We start from the raw sequence: 18,684 nt of genomic DNA on the forward strand, positions 1-18,684 counted from the left end.
AAAACACAAGTACATTCAGCTAAAAACTTTTTTTTCAAATACCTATAACAATAAAATCAACAATACCGATAGAAAACCGTTAGTTTGTATTTTCTATTATTTTGAATTGACATTTTTTTTTAAATAAAAAAATTAAATCTTTTAAATCAAAATAACGTTATTTAATTTTTTTAATAACCATTTTTTTTTTTAAATTTGGCCCACAACCTCATTTGAGCTTCAAATTTGGCCCGGCCTCCAAAAACTTTGAGCACCCCTGACTTAAAAGTTATTGATTATTAATGATTTTTTTTAATTAGGAGGCAGAAATATTCAAAAACAATTGGGCACAATAAAAAACTTGAAAAGATTTGGAAGAGCTTTCCAACTTTGCTCCAAATATTTTTTGTAGATTTTTAATAAAAGGAAAAGTCAAACAGCAACATTTTTTCCAAGTTGTGCCGATAAATCAGGGTGCAGAATTTTTTTTCAAAAAGCTTCAAGTTTTCATTAAAAAAAATCTAATTAGCTGAAAACAACCTAAAATGCATGTTTCTACTTTGAAAATCTAATTTAGCATGTTTGGTTTCGTATAACAATATTTTGGATTAAAAAATAATCGATGTACTGCACCGCAAAAATGTATTTTTTCGCAAATTATTATTTTGCGTCAATATTTAAGATATTGTATAATGCATTTCAGAACATTTATTTTCACTCAAATGTTGAAAACATAGATCGTAATTAAAATTTTATATTTTTTTTGCATTTTGTTGTACGACAAAAACTTTGAAAAATATTTCCAAGAACCTTATAAAAGTTTGAAAATGGAAAGCCTTTTGATTTTACTTCTTATTACAATTAAGGTTTTCATTCCTAATTGCTCTCAAACAATGCAATAAGGTTTACAAGGGTATTTTTTATTATTTCAAACTTTGTACCAAATACTTTGACCCTGTAAATAGTATTTGCTCACTGAAAAGCTAATCAGCGATCGACGAAAATGCTTAATTATTAAAACAATTTTGTTTCTATCACGTTCTACGAAAGCGTCCAATTTCCCGGGGTTACAAATTTCCCGGGAAACGGGAAATTTTCAACCAATTTCCCGGGAATTGCAAATTGTTTTGATCTTGGTTCTGCTGCAACTAAGTTGTTTAGAACAGCAACTGAAAGGCTAAAACAAGTGTGAATATCAACTAACAGCATAACTGCATGAAAAGAATCATAAAACTGCAAGAAAATGTTTTTTTTTTCTTATTTTTGTAGGAAAAAATAGCAAATTGGATGGAGTTAGGAGCGAGTGCTTAACCTGCGAAACCTACGAGAATTTCCCCTAAAATGAATCCATACTCCACAATCATACAAATTATTTTCTTTCCTCTGTGACCAGTAAAAGAGAGTGTGGTTTGATACAAAAAGTTGGAGAAAACATGCAGAAATTATGTTTTTCATGACAAGTAACTTTTCTAAAAAAAAGTCATAATGGTTTCAGTTCTTGGACAAAATGGCAAAGCAAAAATCAAATTTCTCTTGTTTGTTTTACTTCAAACAACTCAATATTTTCAAATATTTGGAATTAACATCATGTCACAATCAGTCTTACTTGTTTTGATATTTAACCTTCTAACACTCATTGTTACACCAGTGCTCCATTTTTCTTTTACTACATATTGTAATTTCTTGTATATCAGGTATTTAACGAATTTAAATAATACTTCTTGCACAAAACTATTTTAAAAATGTTAAGATACCAATTTGATTTTCAACTCATTAAATCATGGCAAACAAAAACGTAAAAATTCTCAGTTTAATATATTTTTTATGAAATAACTCCAAATATTCTTGAAAAAGCTTACCTAATTTTCGCGTAGCTTCAAAAATTTATATTATCAAAGTGTCTGATAATCAGATTAATTGTATATGAGCTATAAAATAAATTTAACTGAATAAAATCATCTTCATTTATTTTTCTCTGAGCATCTAAAAAAAATGGTCCCAAAAAGTATAGAAAATGTACCTTTGCTTAAATTTCGAGAATTCCCGAGAAATTTACAATTTTTCCGGGAAACGGGAAATAAATTTTTTCGGGAAATCCCGGGAATTCCCGGGAAATTTTTTCCCGGGACGGGAAATTGGACGCTCTACGTTCTACTACTCGCTCGCGGGCAATTCCGGCTCACGAGCTAGCCCGTTCGCGAGCGGAGGAGAACACGGCCAATCTGTGACTTGCTCTCTGCAGAGCACGGGACTCGCGGTAAGAACTCGAGAGAAAGAATTCTTTTTCGCGAGAGCGCGAGAATACCAACACTGCCTTTTTTGAAAATCTGGTTCGTTTCCAAGGATACTAGGGAAACTATACCCTTTCTCAGCCTATTTCTATTATCGGCCTATCAGCACTTTGATCATGAATTACAGCTTTAATAAAGTGTTTTTGACTGATCCAAAGTAATAAATAGCTCTAATAAAAGTGAGCAAGCAACTCTTCTTTGTTGATACATCTGAAAATGTTGATTCAATAGCGAAAAAACTACATAAGTGATGAGAATTGGTCGAACGGCTTAGAGTGATTAAACTTATATTTCCCCTAGATGTCACCAGAAAAAAGGTGCATCTTATTTTTTTCAACTTTTATTTATTGAAGCATTACAATGGATAGAAATATATCTAAGCATGTTTTTAATGTGAAAAATTGGGCTTTTCTTTCACTTAAACGCCAAAAACTCGCTTTAAGTTTAACCAAATTGGATGCTTCACTCATTTTTTAAGCCCTTTTAGATGCATTTTGAATTCTGAAATTTAAAGGACGTTTGCGTTAGTTACAGTCTTCAAGATTTTCGACGTTTTTGAACCTTTAAATTTTGTGTCCTGATTGTTCGTGGACTCGCGCAGATTTAGACACTAGTGGCAAAATATTTCATTTATTTTTTATTTCATATTAATTCTCAACTAAAGACTAAGTTTTTTTCAAGATTGTTTTTCTAACTGGACAGCTAGTTCCAAGGGATAGCCTGATAAAATACACGGTCGGTTGCATTTTCGCTACTGTCACCGCTGGTGCCCGTAAAGTGGTACCGCAAACAATCACGATGCACGTGTGTGTATGTGTTTCCATTCCCGTTTGTATATACAACCAGAACCCGGTGGTTTAAGTGTTTGACGTGCGAGTGTGGGTTCAGAAAGCGGGAGTGAATAGTTGGAAGACAAAGTGAAGTAATCAAATCAAATAAACTTTTTCCCATGATCTCGACCGCTTTTTTCACTCACTCTTTCCAGGACAACTTGCGGGGTTGAAATAACAGGTCCCAAATAAGGATTTACGTTGATGGCCTGATTTTTGATTAATTTTAAATTTAGATTATTCTTTCACTAGAAATAAATACAATAAAATAACGATACCGCTATCACAAAAATTGTCCAAATGTACAGAAAATGGTAGACTCTTATTTAAAATATAATTAAATACTTAAACAGCTTTAATCACATTCAATTAACAACATGTCATTCTAAACCAACACCATCATCGCGATTCTAAAACCATAAAACCGAGACTAAACACAAGTCGCGGCTTCGGAAATTGAAGTGTCGTGCAGCAGCTGGTTTCCTCGAAATTCGCGATTCATCAGGTTTTTTTTTTATGTACACATAGTTCTTGCCGGCTGTTTTGTTGCTTCTTCTATGTTCTGTTGCCTAAACACAACATCCACCACCAATCCCGCTGCGTGACACCGCACTGACACATTCGCGAAAATCAGCCGGAAACCAGTTTGCAGCGAGGTTCCCCGCGGCCCGAACGTCGCGAATGACAGCGCAGGAAGGAACCGAGGCGATAACAGCAAAAAGATCGGCCAGGCGAAGAGCATGTTGTTGATGGTTTTGTTTATTTGGGTTGTGTGCTAGCAATTTGTTTTCGATTTTTTGTTGTCAATTATTGTTTCTTTTCAACTCTAGATTTACAACTTTTAACTGATTTTGGTTTAAAAGTTAGCATTGAACATAAAAACACATAACAATGTCAAATGTGAAAAATAATTCATAAGCACCATTATGGTTTAAGCAACTTTTTATGGTTTTATGCTTAACGCAATTTTATGCTATAATTTCTATAGTTTTAATTCAAATTTTGATATTACAAAGACAGTGCCACAGTTCTAAACCTTCCACTCATAAAAAAAGAATGGTAAGCATTGTTCCACTTCTTTTTGTTGTTGTTGTAAAACCGCAATAACAAAGCAGGAGGATGTTGTAGCACAAGCACAGCATTTTTTAACAGTTGTAGCATTTTTCAAAAGACTTTTTGGACTTGTTTTCATGTAACATTTGATGTTTTAGGACTTTTTTTGCAACTAATTTTTTATATATTGGCGTTACTGTAAATTACGATTGAAAATTTGTTATTTTGCAAAAAAAATCCTAGCTATATCATATTTAAATACAAAAAAATTGATGATTTTACAAAAATACATTTTTTTTAATAAACTGTGGATCCATAATAGATGATTTCTAGATTACATTTTTAAAACAATCAATGAGCCATGGGTTTTCTTAAAAACATAAATATTGAAATACATGCCGTAGTTTCAGCATTTGCATGGAAAAAGTGTTTTAAAAATGCATTTTACACTAGTTAAGTTGTTTTGCAAAGATTAGTTTTCAAAAAATGTAAGATTTAACGAAAATGAACATCGAAAATAAATCTTTAAATAAAATTTGTACCAGCCTAACCGTACACAGTCAAAAAATGGCAATATTATATCTGTATAATGCATCATCCTGTGCTCTAGCGCTTTTTAGTCCATTAAAACATATAAAACAAGCCTTACCCGGCAAACTTCGTCCTGCCCTTTTTTTGGTTTCCTGACGTTTCTTGCTTGTTTGCTAATTCAGCCTCCTGTGATCAAAATTTGTTTTTACGCAACTTTCTTCATACCATTTGCCGATACTCCGGAATCGGTTCCGGAGTGGCCAAAGTGTCAATGAGTTAGTGTATAAACCTTCCTTGGTCTTATACGAACCCAACGCAACAAAGAGCATCTCGATCCGACCTTCCGTGTTGAATTGATTCGCGTTCGAACAAAACCGTCGAAGTTTTTTTATATACCGTAAACTGGGATGACTTTGATAGCCCGGGGTGACATTGATAGAAATTTGATTTGGCCACTATTTTTGATACATCCAATGTAACAGTCACATTTTTGCATATATGTTCGATAATAAGCTATCCCTTAATGCTTACATACTTAAAATTCTCAAAAATGTTTAGATATTAATTTGACGGGCATTTGAAAAACCTATCAAAGTCACCCGGGCTATCAAAGTCACCCCAGTTTACGGTATATAGATAGATATCACGATAATTTCCAAAATCTTGACAAGGGAGAGTAAAGACTAGTTCAGATGCAAATTTGTCTCTTGAGAAAAAATGCATTTAATCCATTTCGACGACTTTCACCAGAAATTCCAATCCACAAAATTCTTAGAATAGTAACCCTTAACCGCCCTTCACCTTCCGTTCAACTCACCCAATGGTCCCGTTTTTGAGATTGTCCACGAGCGTCGGTGGCGACTTGCAGCGCACGTTCTGGGTGTACGAGTTGTACGCCACCGCCGTCAGGTCCGCACTGTTGGATAGGTTGAACAGATTGCTGAAGCCCGTCGCGGTCGTGGCGCCTCCAGTCGTAGTTGCGCTACCACTTCCGGATGACGGCGGAAGTGGCACGGGACAGGACGACGCTGCTGCGCTGGCCAGTGGCGTCGGCAGAAGGGGCGCCGAGGCGGCCAACGATGCGTTAATGTCCACCACGGATACCTCGGTCAGCTCGTAGTGGCCGTGGTGGGCTGGTCCACCGCCGGTTCCTGGCCCCATGACTCCGCCACCGGCGTTCATCAGCGTGGCACTGTCACTCCGGTGGATTGTCCTGACGGAATCGGCCATTTTGGAGATTCTTTTCCCGGACTGTTACGGATTTCTGTCCTCGAAGAGCTCCCGCGAGTGTGGCTAGGGTTGACCGTAACCGCGAAAGCTTTTCGTTCAGTTCATTTTGACTGCAAAGCGTATTCCAATTTGACCTGTTCCACTCGGGAAAAGAGAGATTTGTCACTCCGGTGGTGATGATTCTAGCGCAATTTATTTGAGCTCAAGTTTTTTCTGTGTGTGTTTCAGCAGATCTGCAAAAAAACATGGAGAGAAAACGGAATACGTTAATTTGACATGAATTTAGCCAGGGAACACCGCAGCACCGGATAGGGTTTCGCCTGTTTCAATATTATTTTAATTATATGGTCCTCGAGGGGACACATCAATTAGGTGGTTTAACGCTAGAGAGAGCTTTCCTCTGATGTACGGGGGATGATGCGTGTGAGTCGTGTCGTGCTGGAGATAATTGCTGCGAAACGAACGGGGACGAATGTTCGCGAAATTGAAGCTACATATTAGGTATAATTTAGGAGGAAATATGAAAGCTGCAAAAAAAAAACCATCCCAAAAGTTGAAAGGAACATGAAAATAAACACATCAAAAAGGTTCCTTTAATAAAACGTATTTATTATTTGAAACTAAAGGAACAAGCAAAAATAAACGAGATTTCAAATTTTAGCCGGATTTTCATATACTGTAAGCTAAAGTTATCACCAAATGCTTTATACATTATTATTCAGCAATTCCCCACGAAAACAGCATGAAAAAAAACAAAAGTACTCGGATCGGGCTCTACATTTTTCTGAGGGTTCCCTAGCCGAAATAACTAGAATCGTATTTTTTTTGTTTGGTGATTAGGGTGACCTACGCTGTGTTAGGGTGGTCTAAAAAATGGCGATTTTCGCAAAAACCACTTTTTTTGAAAAATCATAAGTCCTCACCATTTCAACCGATTTCAATTGTCTTATACGCAAATGAAAGGTAATAAGTTGGCATTTCAAAGAAAAATAGCAAAAAGTTTAATGAATCTAGCCTAACATATGAAAAGAGCGTATGCAACTTTTAAAATGCGGTTTTGATGGTGTCTGGACCAAAGTGCCTATTTCTGGAAATATTTTTATCGGATTCCCCGAACATTTTTACATAACATACTAAAAAATGGGAGGAATTCATTAACAGGAACAACTACCCGGCGTGCTTCGTGTGGCAAGTACAGAGAGAGAGTACACCTTCTGTACAACTCTCTCGAGCGCGAGGAGAAGAGGGACAAGGGAGTTGCCACTTACGCATCGGTGGCTTATATCCCACACTTGAGCGAAAAAGTGGGGAAAGCGCTACGCAAACACGATATAATTGCTGCTTACAGACCTAACGACAAAATAAAAAACACAGTTTTTAGCAGACTGAAGGACAAGGTACCAATAATGCAGCAAACTAATGTCGTGTACAGTGTCCCTTGCAGTGTGTGTAAGGACAGGGCTTACGTTGGGCAAACATCGCAGAAGCTGGAAAAGCGGCTTAAGCAGCATAAAGATGCTGTCCTAAACAACACAGCAAACTCTGGCCTCTCGCAACACACACTGGGAATAGGACACGTTTTCGATTTCTCCAGAACTAAAATTCTGGAGAAGGTCGAGAAGGAGAACGCGAGATGTACGACCGAGATGATGCACATCAAAATGATGGGGACGGAGGCTGTGAACCTCCAACGGGAGTCGGCTTCTCTCTCGTCGTCGTACAATCGGCTGCTGCTAAAACTAAAAGAGAGTCAGCCGAAAAAATCACGGCACGACTCTCAGTTAGCTGACACGATCCAGACACTCCAGCAGGAGTAGCCTGGCCTGGAATAGTTTTTGTGGTAACTTAAGTGTTTTTCATATTTGTGACCTTTTGATTAAGATTTTATTTTTTGTATTTTTTTGTGTTTAAATATAGTCTGAAGATGGCCGAAACCAAGAAGTAGGCCGAAACGTAACGAAGAAGAATTTTGTTTCATTTCTCACCGAAAAACATCAACTAAAGCCCAAAAACAAAAAAAACGAGATATGATTTTCTGAAAATAAAATCCGTGTTTTTCGACGCCGCGCTCCAAAACCGGAAAAGGACGAAATCGGCAAAAAATCAACTTTTTTCACTAAAACTCCGATAATTTTGAAACATCAGCGATGACCTCTACACCAAAAATTTCGTAATTGCGTATAATTGAAATAGGTTGAAATGGCGAGGAGTTGATTTTTCGAAAAAAGTGTTTTTTGCGAAAATTGGCGAAAATAGCCATTTTTTAGACCACCCTAACACGGCGTAAGTCACCCTAATGGCCAAACAAAAAAAATACGGGTCTAATTTTTTCGGCCAGGGAACCCCCAGAAAAATGTTGAGCCCGATCCGAGCACTTTTGTTTTTTTCCATGGTGTTTTCGTAGGGAATTGCTGATAGACATGCCAGTGTCAAAAATCAGGAACATAAAGGAAAGGTTCCATAAAAAGCTCCGGCAGCAACTTTGTACTGATTTGAAGTTTGCTTGCTAGAAACAAAAAACCGGAGTTATGATTTTTTGAAAAAAATGTAATATTCGAAAAAAAACTATAACAACGCCCAACAAAATTCCGAAAAATGTTTAAACATTCAAAATCAAATTTGTAATCGAGAGTCGATTATGGACGAAGGAACAGCGCGCTAACCTTGCAGGATTATTTGTGTTTCGAGCGTCCTTTTTTTAGTTATTGGTGTTAAAAAAGCCCTTCCTATATCATCGTTTATTAGAAGGTAAATTGTGCATTAATCTTTCGAATAATGATTTTTAAATATTTATTTGTGGGTTGCTTTTTCTTCACATAAAGTATTTTTAAATAGTATTAAATTTGATGGTGCATTTCTTTTTCTTCGTGTATCTCTTTTTGTCAAAGCAAAATCCGTGTATTTTTTTCTGAAATGTCCTATTCAAATCCTGCAGCTTTGTTCAAAGCACCAAATCGATCAGAAAATATAACGTAAATGATGCATTTTGAAACAAATAAAGACTTTTCGATATTTTTTAACAGATTTAGAATAACAATGCAAAAAAACTAAAAACAAAAAAAAATGAAAAATAAAGTTACTATCCAAAGTTGAACGAAAAGATAGTTGAAAATGCATTTTAAACCAGTCCACTTGTTTTGTAATCATAAATTTTAAAAAATTACCGGCATACCGAAAATCACTAAAATTCAAATAATTGTGTAATAAAACCAAACATGCTAAAAGTGATTCGAAACGTGCATTACATATAAAATTGCTTTCAGCTGATTGCACTTAGATTTCCATTAAAATTCTGACTAAGAAATGCAAAATAGTTGCAAGTCTTATTGTAATGAAGAAAAGGAAAAAAAAAAACAAATAAAACTTATGCCGAAGTAGGTTGTCTCAAGGGTTCAGGAAACATTGCTGTTGTTCTAAAAATGTTTATAATTTTTCTCAATTTTCATTCTTAACATTAAAGGTTGCAAAGGACACCAAAAAGAAAATGTACAGAACGTGCTAAAATTTTAATTTCATGATTTTTTGAATTGAAAATAAAAAAAGTAAAAAGTAACTAACGACAAAAAATAATTCAATCTTACATTAAGTTCACGTATTTAAAGCACTTGAAAGCTTTTTTTGTATAAGATTTGACTAATTTACATGGATTCAAATCCTTGATTAGTTTAGAATCAACTTTAGTGATCTATAAAAACTGTTTCATCACAATAAAAAAAAGCTTAAAAATAAAATAATAAAAATTAAACAAAAAAACTTTCTGAACCCATATAACGTGCAAATGCTTTACAATGTAAAGTTGTTTTCCTTACAAATGGTCACATTTAGGCTAAAACTGAACAAAAATAGTGCAAAAGCAAACTGAACAACAGTGCCACCATAACAAGCCTAACCATTTGAGCTCAACTGGGGGTCCACGCGACGACGACGACGACGACGACTCTTGTTGAGGAAATGGGAAAACTTTGCTCGAAACATGGCAGCTTCTAAATATGATCCGACAAGGATGTCCTCTGGTGCACGTTTCTCTAGAGTTAGGTATACTGCATTGGAAAAGTGGAAAAGTGGATGCAAATGAAGGGTGGACTCTATTTGGATTATTTTCATACATGGGTAGTTCGTTTTAAAACTATGGTTTTGTTTAAAACTGTCCAAGTACCGTCTGAAAGGGGGGCAGAAACACAGTTCAAAGTGCTAGGTCGAGGTTGTCCGCTCGAATCAATATGCTAATAACAGTGTTTTATCCTGACTTTTTTTTAACCCGCCTGGAGCATAATGCTTTGGTGTTATACATGAGTACATGGTTGGATTGCTCCAAAGTTCGTATCCTGCACGCCATCCACTCATCCGTAGGTATGTATTTTGCAGCTCTAAGGGAAGTGATTTTCCATTGAAACTTTTTTGCTAGTGTTGCTTTAGTGCAGACTATTTTTGGCTAGTTTTCAGGGAAAGACATTCTTTGGACGATTTTCCGGTTAACTGCACCGGTGATTCTTTCTAGTGAATTTCGATGGTAGTGGATAATCCATTAAAGACTATGGTTTAATAAAAATAGAAAAAAAAATCTTGAGAAAGTTTAGACTGATTACACATTGAACTATCAATTCTTGGTACGTGCGTCCAAACTGCCCATAATTGAAAATCCGGCTATTATGCCAAATCAAGTATTCCGAGAAAAACGCGTTTTAGTGTTTGTCACTAAATCTCCGTCAAGGCAATTTCCCATAAGAGTGGCATATTAGCCGTTTGGATTTTCGCATCGGCAGCCAAGTCTATACACTATTTCAGTGAAATTCAAGGGTCAGAAGATGCGTTGGAACATCCTCTATCACCTGGTGCTAATATCTCGTTTTTGCCAAAAGTGGATATTAGCCGTTTTTTCGATGGTGGGCAGCAAAACGATGACGACCGTAAAATTGCCCATGAAGCTTCTACTATTTGATGCAACTTCGTAAGTAAGGTCGTAAATCCCAACCTTATAAAGCACAAAGCAAGATACACCTCAAAAATCCTGTCAAACATCCCTTAACGTTAGATTCCTGCAAACAAACGTCAAACACTGACACTTTACTTTGTGAAACCCAAACTCCAACTTCCGTGCCTCCTTTCTTCAATCAATCTATCGAAATTTGAGCAGTCCAAAAATAGCCCGACCAGAGTAGAATACACGTCACGCCGGTATCATATCAAGCACCGAAATGAAGCGACGGGGGTGGGTGCGTTTTGAATCGATAAATACCGCAACCGACTTTGGGCGGTAGATTGGATTGACGACGGGATGGACGGGTAATATAATCGAATCCGTGGAATTGATTCCTCCCCTCGTGATGTTTATTATTATTTATGGTCGAGCGCCATCATCGGCAGAGCCGCGCATTACGTTTAACGAGCAGATTTTCTTTGGATAATCCGGTGCGATTGGTCGTTTAGTTTTTGGGGACTTATTGATACAGAATGAAAGTGAGGATGAGGATTAACGCTTCATTTCAGAACATAAAATATAAATCAAATGGCAAACAAAACGGGTGGTCTACGAACTTTGTTTGAAGTGAGTACTTTTTGTCGTAATTACTAAGACTTCAAATGCTGTACTACTCTTGTTCGTATAAATGTCTCATATGAGCAATTTTCTCAGACTTCGGTCATTCGAATTTTTTTTTGTATTTTTTAATCCGGCTGAAATGTTTATTGGTGTCTTTGGTATGCCCAAAGAAGCTATTTTGTATCATTAGTTTATCCATATAATTTTCCATACAAATTTGGCAGCTTTCCATACAAAAATGATTTATGAAAATTCAATAATCTGTATCTTTTGAAGAAATTTTTTGATCGATATGGTTCTTGGCCAAAGTTGTATGTATGGATAAGGACTAACATCAAATGCCAACTTTTTAGAAATTTCCATGTTGTGCAAAAAATCTTTGAACAAGTTATGAATTTTTTAATCAATACTGTTTTTTTTTCAAAAAATCGAAATATTGGTCGCAACAAAATTTCAACTTTATTTTTCGATGTGAAATCAAAAAATACTTTGGTGAAATGAGCATGAGCATGAGCATGGTTGACTGTCAATGAGCTGCTACTCCGTTATTGACGGATCAGCTGAAGTTAAACAATGAATCAAAAATGATCAGTGGGAGCCAACCATCCGTTCACTGTTTAACCTCTGAAGATCCCTAGAAGCCTGCAGTTCAACGAAAGGGAGGAATGTTAGTCCGATAGTTGAAGTTGCAGACTCGTCAAGCACATAGTTTCTCGCTATATACTTGTTGATACCGTTTGAGACCGTTGAATCCACAGCATTTCCTTCAAGCATCACGTGATTAATATTTTTTTCGGATTAGTAGGATAAGGTATTGGCTTTTTGATGCCTCCCGAGCTACGACGCTATGGGAAGGACTTTCATAACAGTCCCGTCGGCGAGCCTTCCGAGCAACGATGCTATAGGAAGGTCTTTTTGGTTAACACACAAAATCACTCACACACAGTTATTTTGCTCCACTATTAACTCGACGATCCAAATTGTTAGTGCGTCTTTCGATCATTATATGGAAATGGCTTTTTCACCGCTAAAAAATAAAACCTTATTCGAAAAATTTTAACACAGTCCACCCGACGCCGTGCCTTCCGATCAACGATGATATAGGAAGGGCTTTGAAAATCACAAAACATCACTTTTAACTCCGAATATTTTTTACGACCACGCGCTCCCTTTGCCAATTAAGCAATAAAAAAAACAAATACTTTGGTGAAATTTTGATAAAGTGCACCGTTTTCATGTTATAGCCATTTTTAGGTAACTTTTTTGAAAATACTCGCAGTTTTCCATTTTTTTTTAAATAAGTGCACATGTTTGCCCACTTTTGAAAAACATATTTTTGAAAAGCTGAAAAAATTCTCTATATTTTGCTTTTTTGAACATTGTTGATACGACGCTTAGTTGCTGAGATATTGCCATGCAAACGTTTAAAAACAGGAAAATTGATGTATTCTAAGTCTCCCCCAAACAACCCACCATTTTCTAACGTCGATATCTCAGCAACTAATGGTCCGATTTACAAAGTTAAAGTATGAAACATTCGTGAAATTTTCCGATCTTTTCGAAACCAATACTTATTTTTTTAAGTCAAGACTAACAATTCAATAGTGCCAAATATTCAATATAACGCCCTTTTGAAATGTTAGTCATTACTCAACTTTTCAAAAATATTTTTAACAAAAGTGTGCACACATGGGCACTAATTAAAAAAATCAATAACTGCGATTATTTTCAAAAAACATACCATAGAATGGCTATAACTTGAAAACAATTCACTTAAATAGTTTTACATCGGAAACTAATTTGAAATTTGTTTGGGACCAATCGATCGATTTTTTTGAAAAAAATCAGTATTGATTCAAAAATTCATAACTCGGTCAAAGATTTTTGGCACACTCTGAAAATTTCTGAAAAGTTGACATATGATGTCCCATAAAAAACATCAGAAAAAAATTTAAATAGTGGTTTTTTTTGGTAAATCCAGTTTTAGTGACAAAAAGTGAAATTTAAAATTACAAAAAAAATTTACCCTGTATCATTTTTTTTCAGTTCAGCCCTATAGCCATACCAGAAACTTTGCCAAAGACAGCAAATAGATCAGAAAATTCCTCCAGATTTTTTAATTTGCATATAGAGCAATTCCAGCTCAAATCAGGAATTTTTCTGATACTCCGACCCTCTACGATTTCAATGAAACTTTGTAGACATGTTATCCTAGGCCTATATAAGCCATTTTTGTGCATATGGAGCAAATAGTACTCGAGAATAACATTTGAGAAGGGCGTAAGGTATTTAAATATTTTTGTATTCTGTAATTTAAAAATTACTGTATCTCGAAGCCGTTGCGTCGTATCAAAAAGTGGTCAAAGACAAACTTGTAGGAAATTGGACGGGCTTTCTGAAAAAAAAAAATACACTGAAACAAAAATACACGCCACATCTATGAGATTTTTTGATTTTTAAGTCTAAAACTTAAATTTGAAGGTGATGTCACGATTTTTTTTCGTTCAAAATTTTTGAGGAAATAGCCTAAAATGTTACTAAAAGACTGACAAAAAATGCAGGATGGTATGTCTCTCCTAAAAAATACAAAAATCATTTACTAAAACAGTTTTTTTTAAAAGTGGTCTAAGTGGCAAAATTTTCAAAAACCGAACACGAGAGTCGATTCTCCAGACAATTTTACATAAAAGTCTCCATATTGACCATTGTCCTAAGTCCAATTCTTGTGAAGTTACAGCGGTTTTAAAAACAAAAATGTTGAAAAAACGGGATTTTTTGTAGTTTTTGACAATTTCTATATGACAGACATGGTTTTTCAGTCTCGTAAATATTTTTAACGGAAAGCTCGTTCAATTTCCCATAAGTTTGCCTTTGACAGCTTTTTGATTTATATCGTTTTTATATTTACGTAATCAAATTTACTATCCTGGTTTCTACCACACTGAAAAAAATATTCTATTTTCAGTTATAAGCAATGTAATTAAGCTTATATCTGTAAGCCCTTACATCCAATTGAAATGTGGTCCTATTAACATATGAAAGAAAAAAAAAATAAAAAAATATTAAATTCTCCCTTTTTAAATCAAAATCACAGTTAAATTTAAATGTCTAATTAACAATTCAACGTTCAAAATTTTTAAAATTCCATATAAATCCGTACACAGCAAATTTTGGATTGTCATTTCAGTAAAATAATTTACTGAATGCGATTCAGTAATCATCACTTTTGCTGAAATTCGGTAATGAACAAAAACATTGCTGAAAAATCAGTAACTGCATATCTGTCAAACTGAAATGTCACTTTCACTTATGACTTATTGTTTGGATGCTGCCGAAAGAAAATCCTCTTTCAAACATGTTGCAAACAAACAACAAACATGTGTTGTTTTAATTATTTTGTATTGTGATCTTTAGAAATCAAAGTAAGGAAAATGGTAATAATAAATGCCTCGATGCTAACCACCTGTTTTTTAGTTTGGACGATTGATGAAATAAATGAAAATTTTGATAACTGAAATACCAGCAACGATTGCTGAACCTTCAGCAAATGATCTGTCAAACTGCCTCAAGAAAATTACTGAATTTTCAGCAAAATAATTTGACGTTTCTTTTGATGAAATTTCAGTTGTCTTGACAACAATTTTATTGAAATTTCAGTAAATTATCTGTCAAAGTGACACATATCAGTTAACTGAGAATTCAGTAAAGTCTAAAATACTAAATCGTTTACTGAAATTTCAGTAGATGAAAATTCAGTAAAACTTTACTGTATTTCAGTAAAAAAAAATTAAAAGTCCTCGAAGAGGGTCAAAATCCGTATGGTAAGGAAAAAATCCGTATAGTTGGTAGCCTTAGGCATACCGAAGGTACATGAAAATTCCCTTTAAATTACGTGTTCCAATTTTTTTTACAGTCAACCCTCTACAACCCACCCAAACCACCCCGCCTTTAGATGGGCTTCGATTTAAAAAATCCATTTTTCAACCAATTTTTGATCTTTAAAATGCATTGGAAAGAAGAACGCTTAACATTTTAGAAAATTTATGGGTTGGAAGTTTTACTTGTTTTTTTTTGTGACCAATGTTTTGAAAAATGTAATTTTTTTAGTTAATTAATTAAGTTAAAGTTTTGAGTTAATGATGCAGTTTGATTCAAAATCGTGTGATCTTTCAGAAAAGCCTATAACATACAGTACTTTGTTCTAGGGATCATGAGAAAGTCCTGTTAATTCAACTCGTAGTTTTATGTGTGGGACAAACTTGCCTTGCGTTTTTTTCAGCTTGCTGGTTTTGCATATGAGACATTTATGCGAACATGGGCTGTATATCCGTATGGAAATCTTCAATCATTATCATCTCAAGATCATACATACCTCAATAAAACTATATTTTTGTTCTCGAATGTCTTCAAAATAGGAAAAAACAAAATATAGGTTGGAATAGCCAAGGAATAGCATAGTCTGGTATTGTTCCAGTAGACTTGGTGGTGTTCTTGTTAAATTGAAATACTAAAATTTTGATTAACTGAATTTTGAATCAGAATTGTCTACAAAAATCTCACCTTGGGCAATTCTGGACGATGCCTCATTCATTCTGAAGCGAACCCCGAACCTTAACCGATTTGGCTCAAAATTAGCACAGTTGCTTATTTTTGCATAAGGAATCGAATCAGGGGTATCCCTTGTGTCGATTTTTTTTATTGTCACCCTAATGTCGCTTCAAACTCTGTACTTCACTCTGTCATTACATGATTTGTATAATATACTTTACCACGTCTTATTTCGAAACATCCCAGGTAGAGCCCATCAACAACAACTGGGTAAATTACCATCATCATTAATGATTCACAATCATTACCACACTGTGCTATTAACAAGCACTAATAGACCTCTCTTCTGATGAACTCCGTCCTTGGCAATGCATCACCTTAATTGCCACCCTGCTGAAAGCCGTTCTAGTTGCTATAGGAGGATAGTACACAGTTGGGTCAGTAGCAAATGTCACCGATTTGTTGGAGCAGATTAAGGGACCATGCGTTTCTATACATGAGATGAATTCCACTTCCATTCACCGAAGACAGTTGCTGAATAATTAAAGTCTGCAGCTCTCTTATGGCTTCTGACTCCCTCCAACTGGGTGATGCATTTCGCTCTCCAGAAGCAGAAGTTGGAATGAACGTCGAACGCGGCATGAAAATCAGGTCAAAGTGTTGCACCATCATTATCCCGCGGTGAGATTGCAAACAGGTGTGCTTCCTCCTTGGAACTCCCTGCAACGCCGCATGCTTTCTTTGGGTGTGGTGTCGGCAACTGATGAAAAATTTATGCAATTTCATCGTGTGCCTTGCCAATCAATATCGGTGAGTGTGGTTATCGAGTTTTTATTTTCTCACCATAACATGGTACTTCCCCAGTGGTAAATTATAAATATACGATTTGCGCAATCGGCAATGTTTCGCTGAAACGCTTCTTTGGGAAAAGTTTGTTCTCGTCCAGCGTGCAAGCGGTTCTTCAGGTCCTTCTGGTACACATTAATTATGCAACAGCATTCCTTCCGTGTCTATGGTTGCCATTAATTATCGGGCGAGTAGAACGCCGTCCATAAATCCTGCTCAAGTCTCCGTGCGTCAACGTCGCGCCGGCGTGTGTCAAGTAGGGGATCACGAGGACAAAGATTGGTATTAATTTGACAGGGATTGGGACGGGTTGCGCATTCCATTTAATAATAAATGATTCTTGGAAATCTAATACATAACTCTGTTCAAATTCCATGAACATTGAGGATCTTTCAGAGTTGTTCTAACATACAATAGACTGTCAAATAAATTTGATTCGATTTGTTCAAAATAATTGTGTTACCCTATTCTGCTACATATTCCTTTGTACTTTTTCCCGATGTTTACATTACATTGCACGTGTTGTCAAACGCAAAGAGACGCAAGTTGTCCTTCTGACAAAAGGCATGAATCACCCACCACCACCCAGCCAAAGGAGTCTCCGGCCGAAGTGAGATTGATGTAACACCATTACAGCAAACACCTCCCAACCCTACTAGTAGGTGCTCGTGTACTTGCCAGAGTTTAGTCATTGCTACTAAGCGACTGTTGTTGATCTATAAATCTGTTGTGATGGTAATCTGTTGTCGGAAGTGTTTGTCGCTGTCACCCTTATCTGATTCGGGGTTCTGTATCGGCCAGTGAAGGGATTAAATATTTAATAAACATACTATGGTGGAAAGAAAGTAGCCACTTGGCTGCCAACCACGGTTTCCACTGGCTGTTATAATAATAGTAAAATCAACACACCATCGCAGATATAGACGAAACACAACCCTGATTGATACAAGGTTCGAACATGGAAAGCAGTGTTTATACACCCAATCTAGGTCAATTAATCGGCAATTGATCGACTACGGTTCGAATCGATAGAATTGTGTAAACCCATGCGTTAACGTTATAGAACTTGGATTTTTCTTGTTAGGAAAAGATTGTGCTATAGTATCAATAGAGCCTAGCTTGTCTGCTAACACAACAGCACTTGTTATTATATTTTTGAGCATGGTTTTATGAATTTGTAATTAATGCCTAATATTTGGAGGTATGTAAATAGAAAAGAAAAAACTCAAATAATTATTTAACTTTTTAAGTTTATGAAATATATTTATTGAAAAAAAAAAAATACAAATTTCATAATGCTTCAAAAATAAAAACCATGAAAAACAAAGTGGATTTCATGCAAATTTGGGGGTTCGTTGGCCGAAATAATTAGACCCTTATTTATTTGTTTATTTTCGGAAAAACCGCATTTAAAAAACCAGCTCAATCCACCTACATGGTTGATGCATTCCTCACTCCTAACCAAAAATGGGTCACTTTTTGGAAACAACAATATGATTTTAGTTGTGGAATCAATTATGTTCAATTAAGATCTAGTCTCAAAAAGTTTTGACAGAGCTGCCAGATCTTGGATCTTTTATAACGTCATGATTCGAAATCCAGCCACTTAGTAGCATATCATTTTTGTAATAAGTTGGAAAAGTAGAAATATCATCAGGATGTAGTATAAACAGTCTGTTTTAAAATAATTCATGCAAAATTTGTCTTTTCTAACAATTTTTTATCAGAATTTTAAAATTAAAGTGACTTGTTGCGCTTCGAATCCCGGACACTGATAAAAGCTGATTCGAAATTCGGACACTCGATTTTGCTTATGCATCGCACAAATTTGGACTGA

The 18,684-nt window shown here is 35.6% G+C and overlaps 1 protein-coding gene across 2 annotated transcripts in view; it reads right to left on the reverse strand.

Moving 5' to 3' along the window:
• The window catches only part of LOC120422242 (ATP-binding cassette subfamily G member 4-like), a 54,450-nt gene that overhangs the window by 20,865 nt on the left and 14,901 nt on the right, over positions 1-18,684 (reverse strand). For both annotated transcript variants that reach the window (XM_039585632.2, XM_052710355.1), the window contains exon 2: positions 5,502-6,147. In XM_039585632.2, coding sequence (XP_039441566.1) covers positions 5,502-5,914 — 413 coding nt within the window. In that variant the 5' untranslated portion in view covers positions 5,915-6,147. The remainder of the gene's footprint in view (positions 1-5,501; positions 6,148-18,684) is intronic.

This window comes from Culex pipiens, chromosome 3 (genome assembly GCF_016801865.2).
Source record: "Culex pipiens pallens isolate TS chromosome 3, TS_CPP_V2, whole genome shotgun sequence".
Lineage (NCBI taxonomy): Eukaryota > Metazoa > Arthropoda > Insecta > Diptera > Culicidae > Culex > Culex pipiens.